Source organism: Capra hircus, chromosome 8, assembly GCF_001704415.2.
Source record: "Capra hircus breed San Clemente chromosome 8, ASM170441v1, whole genome shotgun sequence".
Lineage (NCBI taxonomy): Eukaryota > Metazoa > Chordata > Mammalia > Artiodactyla > Bovidae > Capra > Capra hircus.
The window spans coordinates 41,115,725-41,132,265 of NC_030815.1; the positions used below are offsets into that span (position 1 = coordinate 41,115,725).

The 16,541-nt window shown below is 36.8% G+C and overlaps 1 protein-coding gene across 4 annotated transcripts in view; it reads left to right on the forward strand.

Moving 5' to 3' along the window:
- The window catches only part of RFX3 (regulatory factor X3), a 341,608-nt gene that overhangs the window by 304,440 nt on the left and 20,627 nt on the right, over positions 1-16,541 (forward strand). For all 4 annotated transcript variants that reach the window (XM_005683704.2, XM_018052027.1, XM_018052029.1 and 1 more), the window contains one exon: positions 9,588-9,741. In XM_005683704.2, coding sequence (XP_005683761.1) covers positions 9,588-9,741 — 154 coding nt within the window. The remainder of the gene's footprint in view (positions 1-9,587; positions 9,742-16,541) is intronic.

Below are 16,541 nucleotides of genomic sequence, written 5' to 3' on the forward strand. Positions count from 1 at the left end.
AGTAGAAATTGTGAACCCACTAAGCCCAGATTATAGGATTTCCATCTTGTTTTGATTACCTTTATAAGGATTGAACCAAAGATTCCATTTTCATGGTAGAAGGTTTTTATTGTGACTTCTTTCTTTTTCAGTTGATTTAGTCCAATTCTTATTTCTTAAACTGAAGTGGAGTTGATTCCATATGTGTTTAAGTAGTTAAATTATCCTTATATCCTGAAAATGATTTTCTAGTGTCTGCATACCTGCCAAGTATACCTGTCAAGTCTGACACTTTGCAAGCCCATGGACTGTAGACCTCCAGGCTCCTTTGTCCATGGAATTCTCTAGGCAAGAATACTGGAGTGGGTTGCCATTTCCTCCTTCAGGTGATCTTCCTGACCCTGGGATTGAACCCATTCCCAGAGTTAAATAAATGCTATGAAAGAAAGCCTAGCAGTGGTGGTGGTGTTTTGTTTTTATTTTGGAATGGAATAATTCCACCATTTTGTCTCTCATATATGTAATACTTTTAGCCTACAGGGTTTGTAAAGTACCTTATTAAGGTGCTATCTAACTCTGTGACCCACTGATATGCTTCATTAAAGCCAGCCCTAGGTTTAGATCTGGGTGTCAGTGAGAAATGTGTTGATACGTTTTCCCTTGATATATGGGAAAGATTTGGAAAACGATATCACAGTATTCTCAAAGTAGATGTAGCAATAGTAGTAGTATTAATTGAATTCAAAATTTTAACTTGGGAAAATTTCTTTAAAAGATTTCAGATATTTCTCCATTTGTTTGCAAGTTGATTTCATCCATTTTTTTTCCTCAGAAAATCATATAGATGGTATATATGCTTCATGAATGATAAAACATGTTATACTAGCTGTTGCTCCAAAACCTATAGGGGCAAAAGCACAGTACATCCTCTATATCAGAAAAAGCAAAGGTTTTTTTTTTCCTCTTCTTCTTCTTCTTACTGCTTTCTTATGCAGTTACATCAGACTTGCCCTTACTCCTCCCTGAGGATTTTTTTAAATCTGTTTGGTAGATATCGTTTTAGAAATACACCCCTGAAGCCTTTGTCTCCACAGAGATCTGTTGAAGTATCTTGAAAGGAGAGAAAATTACTTACTCGTGTTTCTTGTTCTCTGCAGATAACACAAACCCAGTAGATCATCACTTGCCTGCCCTCTGTCTGCCCTGAGTTGGGGATAATGGCTTGTTATTATTAGACACTATTATGGTTATTATTTTCATTTCAAAAAGTCTTGAAGGTGTACAGTTCAGGGCTACAGAAGGAAAGGCATATTCAGAAAGATGCATACCTCCTGCTGGTAGGCAAAGTCAGTAGCTTAGTAACATAGAAGACTAAAATCTAACTTGTTTCTTACTGAGGCACAAGAACATATTGAGTAATGAAAACTTCATTCACAAACAGAAGCAGAGTTACAGAGTATTTTTTAAATGTTTTTGGCTTTGTAATAAGAATTTTGCAGTCACATATACCAACTGTTCATTTTCTGAAGTTGATTAATCTCATAGATTCACATGTATATACAAGAAATGGACTGGCAGAGTCGTGATAGCAGTAGTGGACATGTTGCTGCAAGCACCCTCTGCTCCAAATGGGGGTCTCTCCTTGCCTAACACGGCTTTGAATGTCTACTGCTGGCTCCCTGGGAGGTGGAAAATATATTGCTGCCTTTCTTGGGCAGCAGTGCAGAAGTTAAGTGGGCCGTTTCTCAGCTTGGGTGTTTTGTGAATAACAGAACACAGACTTCCTCAGGGCCACCCTGTGGGTCAACCAAACATCCCATTTTTAAAGAATTAAATGTATAGCTTTGATACAATAACTTGACAGAGGGCACAGAGAACCTAGTTTGCCTACAGCTGAACAAATATATAAATCTTCCAGTTTGTGAATTAGCTGTAATCACTGTTTGAGGAGAGTTCATAGGGTGGAGTTGGGGGGTGGGGGGGGGTCACAGGTTCTCACCTTTCTTCTTAGGAATGTGTGATGTCTCCCCAAATACATAAAGAGGTGGCTTGAGTATCATGTGTTCAAGTATATGTTTTAATTTTCATGCCATGAATTATGAAGATATATACACAAAGGTATTTTTCATCTGTTACAAAATAACAGTTTTAACTCCAATTTTAAAGAGTTGAGTTCATGGCAACTTAGCAACATGAAATTCAGTGGAATCAATTTTGTAACATGTCTTACAGAAATCTGAATCAGTCAATAGGTTTCCAATTAAACTGTTAATTGTGTCACTTGATACTTGGCTTGTAGGGCAGAGGCCCAACACAGACAGCATAAAGTAGACATAGACATTATTAATAATATAATAATTTGTTGTTATATTAATAATATAATTCAACTGATTCTCTTCTAAACATATGACAAGTTCATAGCAGATTATCAGTACTTTCAAAAGTAACTATTATAACTGAAGGTCAGCACACTTTTTTTGTTTTTTCATTTTCCAACAGAATTTTGTGTTACTTATGTCTTCATGCTGCAATAAGGTGATTGCCCAATTGTCAAAAAGTTTCCAAAACAGTTGGGATAGAACATGAAGCCCTTATCATGGCCTACAAACCCTCTATGGTCCAGCTGCTAGGGATTTCTAGTCCCATCATATATATTCTCTTTGCTTATGTCTTCCCAGCCACAGCTTCTGGGCTATGCTTTCAATAAAACAAACATAGTTCTGCCTCGGTCTCAGCATTTGCTCTCCTTTCTGCGAGGAAAGTGCACTTGTTCACATGGCTCACTCCCTCACTTCAGTCTCATATCTGCTCACTTAGCACCTCCTCAAAAAGTTTTCCTAACACCCTGACTTTGAGTGCCAGGGCCCATCACTCTGCAGTTTCTTGACCTGATTTACTTTTTTCATAGGATTTACCACTACCTAACTTTATAATTTATATCTACTCTGTTTTTATCAACCATCTGTCCTACTAGAATGTGAGCTCTGTTGAAACCAAACTTTTGTCTGACTTGCTGTAGAACAAGACCCTGACACACAGTATGAACATAATATCTATTGAATGAATGAAAATTAATTGTCTTGGAAAAAAGAAATTGGCTTTGCATTTCTTTTACAAATACCATAAAGCTATTCAATATGAATATTGTTCTCAATCATTTACATTATTTTGAGGGAAATAAAAAGGCCTAAAAATCGGATTTAAAAACATATATATATATATAATTCATTCTGTATCTGTCATATCTATCCCTGTAAAGATTTACTGACATTGAACTGACACAGGATTGTTTTTCTATATTATAATAAATGTCTTCTTTTAAAATAAACCATTTTTATTATAAAATTAGTATATATTCACTTTAGAAAACCTGAAAAATACAAATACTGTACAAAGAATAAGCTTAAATCATCCATAATTTACTACCCAGAAAGACCAATGGTAAAATGTTTTCTTTCAGTTTTATATAAAATGGAGATCCAGTTGTTTATCAGAGTTTATTATCTGTATTTTTCCCTTAACATTATACCTCAAGCATATCTTAAGTAATATAATTTTGAATGTCCTTACAATATTCCATTTTGTACACAATGGCAACCCACTCCGGTGTTCTTACCTAGAGAATCCCATGGACAGAGGCGCCTGCAGTCCATGGGATCAGAGAGTCGGACACGACTGAAGCGACTTAGCAAGCACTCATGCATACATTATTTAAACATTCCTTTTGTCTCTTATTCTTGAATATTTAGGTGGGTTTTGGTCTTGCAGTACAAATATAAAACATACCTTCATGCTTATCTTTATATAAAGTTGCATGTTTACGTCAAATAAACTCAAATAAATTTGCAGTTTTAAGTTGGGTGATACTATTTTAATGAAGTATGCTATCTTGAAGCTAATAAGTATTAACCATTCCCATTTATTTAGAGGTAGGACTTTTTCAAGAACTTTGCAGATAGTTTCTATGTTAAATGGGCTCATATTACATGTTTTCCATCTTTCACTTAGCATTTTATCATGAACATCTTTCCGTCTTACTACCTTTATGTGTAATCGCTCTCATTTCTTTAAAGTGAGTGAAATTGCTCAGTCATGTCTGACCCTCTTTGTGACCCCATGGACTGTGACTCACCAGGCTGCTCTATACATGGAATTCTCTGGGCAAAAATACTAGAGTGGGTTACCATTCCCTTCCCCAGGGGGTCTTCACAACCCAGGGGTCAAACTCAGGCCTCCTGCATTGCAGGTGGATTCTTACCATTTGAGCTACTCAGAAAGCCCAATTTGTTTAATATAGTCTATAAATTTCCATATATGAATGAGCCATTTTTTACCTAGTATCCTACAAGTGGTTATTTAGTGTTGCCCCCTATTTTCTCAGTAGTATAAATATTGCTGCAATTAAAACCATCTTTGCTCATTTGTGTAAATTTCTAGAATTAGAACTGCTAGGTGAAAGCATTTGTGCATTTCTAATTTTTACATTTGTTGCCAAATTTCCCTTCATAAAAGTTTTGTGATTTTATGCTTCAAGAAACAATAAATGAGAGTTCTTTCCCCATAACCTCTTCAATGCTGATCTTTTAATTTCTTATAGTATAATAAATAATATATGGTATCTTACTTTAATTTATATTTCTTTTAATTTTGAATGAGGTTAATCATATATACTTGTTATGATTCACTTAGAAGAAATGGAATAGCCATCATAATCAACAAAAGAGTCTGAAATGCAGTACTTGGATGCAATCTCAAAAACGACAGAAGGATCTCTGTTCTTTTCCAAGGCAAACTATTCAGTATCATGGTAATCCAAGTCTATGCCCCAACCAGTAAAGCTGAAGAAGCTGAAGTTGAACAGTTCTATGAAGACCTATAAGACATTCTAGAACTAACACCCAAAAAAGATGCCCTTTTCATTATAGGGGACTGGAATGCAAAAGTAAGAAGTCAAGAAACACCTGGAGTAGCAAGCAAATTTGACCTTGGAGTACAAAATGAAGCAGGGCAAAGACTAATAGGTTTCTGCCAAGAGAACACACTGGTCATAGCAAACACCCTCTTCCAACAACACAAGAGAAGACTCTACACATGGACATCACCAGATGGTCGACACCGAAATCAGATTGATTATATTCTTTGCAACCAAAGATGGAGAAGCTCTATACAGTCAGCAAAAACAAGACCGGAGGCTGACTGTGGCTCAGATCATGAACTCCTTACTGCCAAATTGAAACTTAAATTGAAGAGAGTGGAGAAAACCACTAGACCATTCAGGTATGACCTAAATCAAATCCCTTAAGACTATACAGTGCTATTTCAAATCCTGAAAGATGATGCTGTGAAAGTGCTGCACTCAATATGCCAGCAAATTTGGAAAACTCAGCAGTGGCCACAGGACTGGAAAAGGTCCGTTTTCATTCCAATCCCAAAGAAAGGCAATGCCAAAGAATGCTCAAACTACTGCACAATTGCACTCATCTCTCACGCTAGTGAAGTGATGCTTAAAATTCTCCAAGCCAGGCTTCAGCAATACGTGAACTGTGAATTTCCAGATATTCAAGTTGGTTTTAGAAAAGGCAGAGGAACCAGAGACCAAATTGCCAACATCCACTGGATCATCAAAAAGGCAAGAGAGTTCCAGAAAAAACATCTATTTCTGCTTTATTGACTACGGCAATGCCTTTGATTGTATGGATCACAATAAACTGTGGAAAATTCTAAAAGAGATGGGAATACCAAACCACCTTACCTGCCCCCTGAGAAACCTGTATGCAGGTCAGGAAGCAACAGTTAAAACTGGACATGGAACAACAGACAGCTCCACATAGGGAAAGGAGTATCTCAAAGCTGTATATTGTCACCCTGCTTATTTAACTTCTATGCAGAGTACATCATGAGAAACGCTGGGCTGGATGAAGCACAAGCTGGAATCAGGATTGCCGGGAAAATAACAATAACCTCAGATATTCATATGACACCACCCTTATGGCAGAAAGTGAAGAAGAACTAAAGAGCCTCTTGATGAAAGTGAAAGAAGAGAGTGAAAAAGTTGGCTTAAAGTTCAGCATTCAGAAAAGTAAGATCATGAGATCTGGTCCCATCACTTCATGGCAAATAGATGCGGAAACAGTGGAAACAGTAACGGATTTTATTTTGGGGGGCTCCAAAATCACAGCAGATGGTGACTACAGCCATGAAGTTAAAAGATGCTAACTCCTTGGAAGGAAAGTTATGACCAACCTAGATAGCATATTAAAAAGCAGAGACATTACTTTACCAACAAAGATCCATCTAGTCAAGGCTATGGTTTTTCCATTAATCATGTATGAATGTGAGAGTTGGACTATTAAAAAAACCTGAGCACCGAAGAATTGATGGTTTTGAACTATGGTGTTGGAGAAGACTCTTGAGAGTCCCTTGGACTACAAGGAGATTGAACCAGTCCATTCTGAAGGAGATCAGCCCTGGGATTTCTTTGGAAGGAATGATGCTAAAGCTGAAACTCCAGTACTTTGGCCACTTCATGCCAAGAGTTGACTCATTGGAAAAGACCATGACGCTGGGAAAGATTGAAGGTGGGAGGAGAAGGGACGACAGAGGATGAGATGGTTGGATGGCATCACCAACTCAATGGATATGAGTTTGAGTAAACTCCAGGAATTGGTGATGGACAGGGAGGCCTGGCATGCTCAGTCCATGGGGTTGCAAAGTTGCAGACACGACTGAGCGACTGAACTGAACTGAACTCCAACATACGTAATCGTGTAGCAATAGGCAATTTTCTTAGGATCTCACACACATTATCTCACTTGACTCTCAAGCTAATTTTGAACCTTAAAATGTTGAATGATGTACTGTCAAGATCATAGAGTGGTTAATGTGGATCTCACTCCAAACCTATGGATGAAAAACTATGGTTTTTTTTTTCTTTTTAGTAAGTAAATCCACAGAAGGAGAGATTCTCTGCCATCTTATTGTAACACCTATTCTTGTTGCTATAAGCAAATGAGAGTGAGAAGCTCAGCTCCTCCTGTTTTGTGTATTAGGATCATAATCACTTATATTTGAGTCTTGTTCTATTCATTCATAAGTTTATTTCACAAGCTTTAACCCACTTTATCCTTGAAATAATCACATAAATGAGATAAGGCCAAAAGTATTGTTTTTATTTTCACCCAAAAGGAAAACACTCTCGAGGAAATGGTGTTTTTTGAGATTGACAGTGAATTAATGAGAAACCAGAATCAGAATCCAGGGCTTTAGGGTTTTAGATGCACAATGGTGATCTGTCACTTGCCAAGTTGAATGTGTAGATTTGATGCATTAGTAGCCACTATATAATTATGGTTGAAAGTGAAAGATAAAACAAAAGTACAGTCTTCTGTATGTCCATCTGTCCATCATTCTACAGTTCTTCATTGCAAAATAAGGCTTACGAATATTGTTGTTGTTCAGTCACTAAGTCGTGTCTGACTCTTTGTGACCCCATGAACTGTAGCCTGCTAGGATTCTCTGTCCATAGAATTTCTCAGGCAAAAATTCTGTAGTGGGTTGCCATTTCTTTCTCCAGGGGATCTTCCCAACCCAGGGATCAAACATACTTCTCCTACATTGACAGGTGCATTCTTTACCACTGAACCATCAGAGAAGCCCCTTAGCAATATTAACCCATACATTTGTGAGGTTCTATTTCTTCCTCCTATCTGAGAATATAGTGGCTATTTTAATTTGTGTAGGACAAAAATCTCTAGAGAAAGACACTAAATGAAAGTGAAGAGAAACACACACACATCCTACTCTGACTCTAAATTAAAAATATTAAGGATATTTGAAGTGCATGGTCAAGCTTAATAATTGACATGTCTTCAATGAAGCCAAAATTTTATTTTGACTTATTTCTATTTTGAGTATAATAGAGTGTATTCTTAGTGTTTAATTAAAATATGTATTTCCTATTTTGGTATTTTATAGTTACACATTCATATTTTTCAAGGTTATGCATTTTTAATTGACTTTATTGTGCTCTTGCTAATAGGAAAATCACCATAATTTAATGGAAATCAGTACAGAAGTAGAATCACTTAATAAGTTTGCCTTCCAACAAAAGTTGCAAGGATCCCTGTATGTCCTCTCCTACATTCTACATTGCCACATCTGGGAACATTACTTAGTATATTTGTAAACTTGCTTGTGTATTTGTAAACATTGTATAGTATATTTTGTAAACTTAGTCAGGGACAAATACAGATTTTCCCCAAAGTGTACCTCAGAAGTCATTGAGAGATAGTGATACAGTGTTTACCCATCATCATAAGACTTTTACTTTGAGATGCTTTTTCTTATGGTGATGAATTAAGAACTAAATAGACATTTCTCCAAAGAAGACATACGGATGGCTAACAAACACATGAAAAGATGCTCAACATCACTCATTATTAGAGAAACGCAAATCAAAACCACAATGAGGTACCACTTCACACCAGTCAGAATGTCTGTGATCCAAAAATCTGCAAGCAATAAATGCTGGAGAGGGTGTGGAGAAAAGGGAACCCTCCTACACTGTTGGTGGGAATGCAAACTAGTACAGCCACTATGGAGAACAGTGTGGAGATTCCTTAAAAAATTGCAAATAGAACTGCGTTATGACCCAGCAATCCCATTGCTGGGCATACACACTGAGGAAACCAGAATTGAAAGAGACACATGTACCCTAATGTTCATCGCAGCACTGTTTATAATAGCCAGGACATGGAAACAACCTAGATGTCCATCAGCAGATGAATGGATAAGAAAGCTGTGGTACATATACACAATGGAGTATTACTCAGCCGTTAAAAAGAATACATTTGAATCCGTTCTGATGAGATGGATGAAACTGGAGCCAATTATACAGAGTGAAGTAAGCCAGAAAGAAAAACACCAATACAGTATACTAACACATATATATGGAATTTAGAAAGATGGCAATGATGACCCTGTATGCAAGACAGCAAAAAAGACACAGATGTGTGTAACGGACTTTTGGACTCAGAGGGAGAGGGAGAGGGTGGGATGATTTGGGAGAATGGCATTGAAACATGTATACTATCATGTAAGAATCGAATCGCCAGTCTATGTCCGACGCAGGATACAGCATGCATGGGGCTGGTGCACAGTGATGACCCAGAGAGATGTTATGAGGAGGGAGGTGGGAGGGGGGTTCATGTTTGGGAACGCATGTACACCTGTGGTGGATTCATGTCAATGTATGGCAAAACCAATACAGTATTGTAAAGTAAAATGAAGTAAAAATAAAAATTAAAAAAAAAATCTTTCTTAAAATTGATTCTGACCCATTTGTCAGCTTGCTTATGACAATAAAATGGTTTTCCCAATGAGTGCCTATCTAGTTCTCATAGGATCTAGTCAAGTCCTAATGAAGATTACCTCTTTACCACTCTGTTTGAAAATGTTGAGCCAACTGCTTCATTTATGAAATTATTCCATGGAAAGTCATGCACTATACCAATCTATTAGACCTATAACTTCTTTTAATAGGAAAAGTAGGCTGAACGCTAATCCTGGTCACTAACACTGGCTGCCTCTGTGTCTTTTCTCTTGGACAGCTCAATGGTTATTCGGGACTTAACTCTACGCAGTGCTGCTAGCTTTGGCTCCTTCCACCTGATCCGTCTACTCTACGATGAATACATGTTCTACTTAGTAGAACATCGTGTTGCTCAGGCAACAGGAGAGACACCCATAGCAGTCATGGGTGAGGTAAGAGAAGCTAAATGAGCTATGACCCACAAGGCTTTCTAAAAAGATCTGAATTTTATTTTAATCTAAATATTAATTATCAAAGCGATGGTTTCTAATCAGTGAGTCTTGGACTCCAGAGAGCCTGTATAGTTATTTCAGGGGGTCGCTAAATCCCTTTGTTCATATTTTATTAGTCAAAAGATTCTAAAATTGTAGATGATATCATGGAAACGTACATGGACTATTTCAATATGCTATAAAAGTCTCTATATAAAAGAAAAGCTTGAGAATCACTGGACTTAAAAATCCTTAGTATTACTCAACCATAAAACAGAGTCAGATAATGCCATTTGCAGCAACATAGATGGTCCTAGAAATTATCATACCAAGTGAAGTAAATCAGACAGAGACAAATATATGATATTTATATGTGGAATCTAAAGAAAGTGGTTACAAAAAGGAAAGCAGGGAGGGATAAATTGGGGAATATAGGATTAATAATAATGTAAATCAGGCTTCCCTGGTGGCTCAGACAATAAAGAAGCTGCCTGCAATGCAGGAGACCCGGATTCAATCCTTGGGTCAAGATCTCCCGGAGAAGGGAATGGCAACCCACTCCAGTATTCTTGCCGAGAGAATTCCATGGACAGAGGAGCCTGGTGGGCTACAGTCCATGGGGCCGCAAAGAGTCAGACCTGACTGAGCGACTAACACATAGGTTTAACAGATGCACACTACTGTATATACAGTAGATAAACAAGGTTTTACCATGTGGCACAGGGAAATTTATCCAATGTTTTATAATAAAATATAATGGAAAAGAACTGAGAAAAAAGTTTGCAGATATATATAAATATGTGTGTGTATATATATATATATAGCCAAATCACTTTATTGTATACCTGGAACTACCACAGTATTGTAAATCAACTATACTTGAATTAAAAAATAAAAATGTTATTGACTGGAAAATAAGGAAGATTGATGCTTCTGATAAGGCTATGGCCTAGGACCTGAGAGGGAAAAGTTAAATATGTATCTTGTTGACTCTATCCAAGTGCCCAGGAAAAGAATGAAGGATAATAACAATGATGATGAAAGTGATAGCTAACATTCCAGGAGCACTTACTATGTGCCAAACATAGTCCTAAGTCCCTTATATATATAATAAAGCATTTAATACATATAACAATGCTTTGAGATAGGTGCTCCCTCATAATGTTTTACTGATGAGAAGCTGAGGTTCAGGAAGGAAGCTAAGGCACAGAGAGATTAAAAGGTTATATATCTAGCAAGCAGTGGAGACCTCTGTTAAGTATTCAGTCTGATTTTCACACCCATGCTCCTAATCAATAAAGATGTAGAAAAAAAATTCTCTTCTTCATAATTTCTGGATAGTGCCAAGATGTCATTGATATGTTCAACATATTGTAAAGCTAAAATGCTGAAGTTAATATATATGAGGTTGGTTAATATATTGAGGGATAGATGTACATGCTTATATGATTCAGCACTGGCTCACTTTGTTGTACTGTACTGGATTTTGACTGAATCCACATTTTGCTAGATTATACCAGATTAGGCAGTGTTACATTTTATCATCCAAAGCAGTCAAGAAGACATATTCACTTTTAAACTATGCATATGTGCTTATTTAAATTAGAAAATAGCAGTTTTATAAATATGATGACAAAGTATAAATTAAAATATATAGTAAAATACCACAAGGATCTATGTAAGTATTCTAATATAAATAAAATACATGTGAATTTTATTTAGAATGTTGATTAAAATATTCTTCTTTCCCTCTTTAAAATCCCTTACTGTTTGCTGATCTACATGTGTTTGTATGTTTCTTAATGGTGATTGTGCCTAAATGATGCCAATTATGTATATATGAGAATTAAGCAAGATTCATTTTAGCTTTTAAATTACGGGCAGATCCTCATGTGACCAAAGCAGTCTGAACTTTTCTTAGATTTGACTTCCCCTCAGTGCCTCTTTTCTTAGTTCTTCTCTGATTGTCTGGTTGCAAAATGCCCAATTGGCAAGTAGATTAAATACTATAAACTTTCTTAACCCAGGGCCCAAAAAGTTCTGAAACAGACATCCCTTTTGGTATATTTAACGCATTTGGCACATACCTCCTGTGCTCCAGGACCTCTATAGCAGGATGACCAGGATAATGATCATAGGGATTCTCATTAATACCATGTGGCTAATCCTGATGCGTGGTCTTTGCTTGCCTTGCATCTTTAGGGAATGAAAGCTGTGGCTGTAAGCCACTGACATGGCATGAAGATTTAACTACTTCCTCATATGCTAGTACAGGAAGTACTGGCTCACCAGAATTAAAATGGCTGTATATAGTCTATACTGCCAAGAAACATTCTAAATGGCTTTTTTTTTACCTTATGTAAACAATGTAAATGAATAAGACACTGTCACATGATTCAAAAATATGACACAAAATCTAGATCAGAAAGTGATCTTCTCTAAGATCAAAGATCTAAGCATACCTCTTGATTTCTTTGCTTACTATCTCTTTACTCAGTTTATAGGAAAACCCTCTGAGTTGTCTGTGCTCATCATTATTCAGTCCAAGTCAAGTAAAATTAATTTTACAGGTTTGATCTCCCTGTAACATTTATGCCTCATAGAACAATAAGCCATTATAGACTTGTTAGCTATGGTCATATTATCATATCTAAAATTTCTTGATTCTTGGGGAAAGGAAAAAGAAATGCGAGATAAAGGAAGGCTGTTTTCCCATGTATCTTTTCATGTGTTACCCTAAGCCTACCCTAGAAGTCAGATTGGAGGTAAAAAGGCTTCCATGTGTCAAGCCTCAGCTGTAATCTAACTCCTTAGCCGACTTCCATTTCAAAAGAAAAGGTCCAGAAGTGCCTGTGTATACAGTGGGCATGATATTACAGGCCAGAATCCATGGAAATCCATAAAAATTCACCATTACTCTCGATTGCAGCTAGTGGTTTTCAATCATCAGTGATAACAACCACAGTTGTCACTATTTAGTGTGAGTTTATCATACCCTTAATGAAATTAAGCTCTTGATCTATCTACTAATGGTCCTTTCTCAGTAAACGGTTCTCTCCGTCTGGATCAGGTTGAATATGTGAGCATCATCTTTACATATCTTTCTGTTTTGACCTGCGTGTCCAACCAGTTACTATGTCTGCCCTTTCCCGAACTCCACATAGTGCAGGCAGTATCATCTTATGAAAATGCAAACCTCATTGTGTTATACCCTCTTAAAACCCTTTAGTGACTTTATCTTCTGCTAGTTAAGAAACAACAATCTTTCTGTGGTATAAGATCTGGCCTTTCTCTCTGATCAAACTCACCCTCTCTCTTCCAGGTCCTTCTGTTGCAATTACAGTAGTCTTTTCTCTGTTCTTACCCAAGTTTTTCTCATCACTGGACAAGTGTGTAAATGGTTCTTTTACCTAGAACTGTCTGCCTGACTCTCTTTGCCTATTCTAACTCTTTCATGTCTTAAATACCATTTCCTCTAAGAGGTCCAATTTCCCTCAGACTACATTAGATACTCCTTTTCTCTCTAATTTATACTTTTCATTCTAGAACCTGCAGAATAATAAGTGCTTTGTATGATTTGTGTTATTATAGATTTAATGCCTGGAAATAATGGAGGACTTTGAGTCAGAAGAATTGAACTCTGCTTACAGTTCTGTAACTTATGGTAGTATAATCTCGGGCAAATCATGTTCACTTAGGCTGATTCTCTGACTTATCTCTAAAATTAATGTATTCATTTATTTAACAAATGCTTCTTATGCATCTTTGTTGTTGTTCAGTCGCTTTGTTGTGTTCGACTCTTTGCGACCCCATGGACTGCAGCACACCAGCCTTCCCTGTCCTTCACTATCTCCCAGAGTTTGCTGGAAATCGGGTCCATTGAGTCAGTGATGCCATCCAACCATTTCATGCTCTGTTGCTCCCTTTTCCTGTTGCCTTCAGTCTTTCCCAGCATCAGGATCTTTTCCAGTGAGTCGGCTCTTCGCCTCAGGTGACCAGAGCATTGGAGCTTCAGCTTCAGTATCAGTCCTTCCAATGAATTTTCAGGGTTGGTTTCCTTTAGGATTGACTGGTTTGATCTTGATGGCCAAGGGACTCTCAAAATTCTTCTCCGGCACCACAGTTCAAAAGCATCAGTTCTTTAGCACTCAGCCTTCTTTATGGTCCAACTCTCATATCCATACATGACTACTGGAAAAACCATATCTTTGACTATATAGACCTTTGTCAGAAAAGTGATGTCTCTACTGTCTAGGTTTGTCATAGCTTTTCTTCCAAGGAGCAAGTGTCTTTTAATTTCAAGGCTGTAGTCACCATCCGCAGTGATCTTAGAGCACAAGAAAATAAAATCTGTCAGTTTCCATGGTTTCCCCATCTGTTTCCCCATGCCATAAAATGATGGAACCAGATGACATGATCTTAATTTTCTGAATGTTTAGTTTCAAACCAGCCTTTTCACTCTCCTCTTTTACTTTCATCAAGAGGTTCTTTAGTTCCTCTTTGCTTTCTGCCATTAGGGTGGTGTCATCTGCATATCTGAGATTGATATTTCTTCTGGCAATCTTGATTCCAGGTTGTGCTTCATCCAGCCCAGCATTTCACATAATGTACTCTGCATAGAAGTTAAATAAGCAGGGTGACAATATAAAACCTTTATGTACTCCTTTCCCAGTTTTCAACCAGTTTGTCATTCTATGTCTGGTTCTGTTGCTTCTTGACCTGCATACAGGTTTCTCAGGAGGCAGGTAAGGTGGTCTGGTATTCCCATCTCTAAGAATTTTCCACAGTTTGTCATGATCCACACAGTCTTACACATCTATTCTATAATGTTTAGGATATAGTAAGGAACAAGATGAATTTTGACACTGCATTCATGGAACTTATATTTTAGTAGTGGATACACATTTGTTAAATGTTCACATAACTATATAGCTATAAATCCTGAGAAATACTGCAAAGGAAAATTAAAGAGATATAGGAATACTTAGGGCTTCCCTGGTGGCTCAGCTCATAAAGAATCTGCCTGCAATGTGGGAGACCTGGGTTTGATCCCTTGGGTTGGGAAGACCCCATGGAGAAGGGAAAGGCTACCCATTCCAGTATTCTGGCCTGGAGAATTCCCTGAACTGTATAATCCATGGTGTCGCAAAGAGTCGGACATGAATACTTAAAGAATAATACGTTATTACTATTATACTAATAATACTTAAGGAATAATATTCATTTGTGAGTGAATATTATTTCTGACTCATTTTACAAACAGTGAAATGAGACACAGAACCATCAAGTCACACAGAGTCACACAGCTACTAGGTTATAAAATCAGGTTTGGAAGCCAAGCACCCTGGCAGGATTAACCCTTGCTGGTATTCTGCCATGTTTGTTACCTGCTGCAGGATAGAGTGAGACTGAAGCAAGAATAGTTCAGATATTAGTGATGGGAAAGTGGAAAAATAGTCACAAACTTACTGGACTTTTGTTTTGCATTTATAGGTGTTGTATGTGGGACAGATATCAGACAGCTAAGGGGCTTCCCTTGTGGCTCAGCCATAAAAATTCTGCCTGCAACGCAGGAGACATGGTTTCAATCCCTGGATTGGGAAGTTCCCCTGGAAAAGGAAATGGCAACCCACTCCACTCTCCTTGCCTTGAAATCCCATGGACAGAGAAGCCTGATGGGCTACAGTCTGTGGAGTTGCGAAGAGTCAGACATGACTTAGTGACTAAAGAGAGAGTCAGCTAAGTAGATCCAGAGTCAAGGGGAAAGGTTTCCCTTTTAAAAGTAGCTTAAGGGACAATACATCTTTTCATTAATGTGAATTCAATACATGTTTTTAAATTAAAATTATTTACATTATTTGAGCAAGCAGGAGAGACCAATACCTCATGTTTTACGTATAAACACTGTACACAAACATACAGTTATGTTTTTGCATTCCCTGTAGCACTATTTCAGTTGCTGAAATGAAGGCTACCATGTAATGGAACTCCCAAATAAAAGAGCATCACCACTATGAGTTTTCTTCTAAATGTCAAGCCTGCTACTATATAACACCAGCTAGCAAGTTATTCAAAGTATTTGCATTTCAAAAATGACATTATTATTTTTATTTTTTGTCTGGGTGATAAAAAGGAAACAATTTATTTACTGCTGAAATTTATGCAATTTTTTGAATTTTATTTAAATATTATAAGTATACAAATAGACTTCTGGCAGTGATAAAATTTGAAGAGAAGGAATAAAATAAACAAGTTGCATCTGTTTGCACACTTGTTAAATTCTTTTAAAAATCATAAGGTTTTCTGTGCAGCTTTGACACAGAAAATTGAGCAGAAAAATATCCATTTATTTGGATTTTATGACTGAAGTATATTTGGAAGTTTATGGCAAAAATGCTTTATTACTTTAAAATATATGTTGTTTTAATATAGTCATTGAATCTACAAATTTGTATTACTACATAAAATGACTGTGACAAACATTTTTATGTTTATTAAGTATATTTAAATTGTCTTTATCATAATTTAATTATACTTAATAGAATATCTAAGACATCTATCTCTAATCAACTTTTTAAAATAAAATTAGGAACCAAAACATGCTTTAATTTTTAGTTGTGAATATCAATATTAAAAATATAATATTTTAGTAATATTTTTAGTGAAAAAATTAAGGCACTCTTAAGGATTTACCATTAAAAGAAAACTGTCTTGGCTTCAGTAATACTGATATACTCAGAGGGAAAGGGAAAAAACTGTTT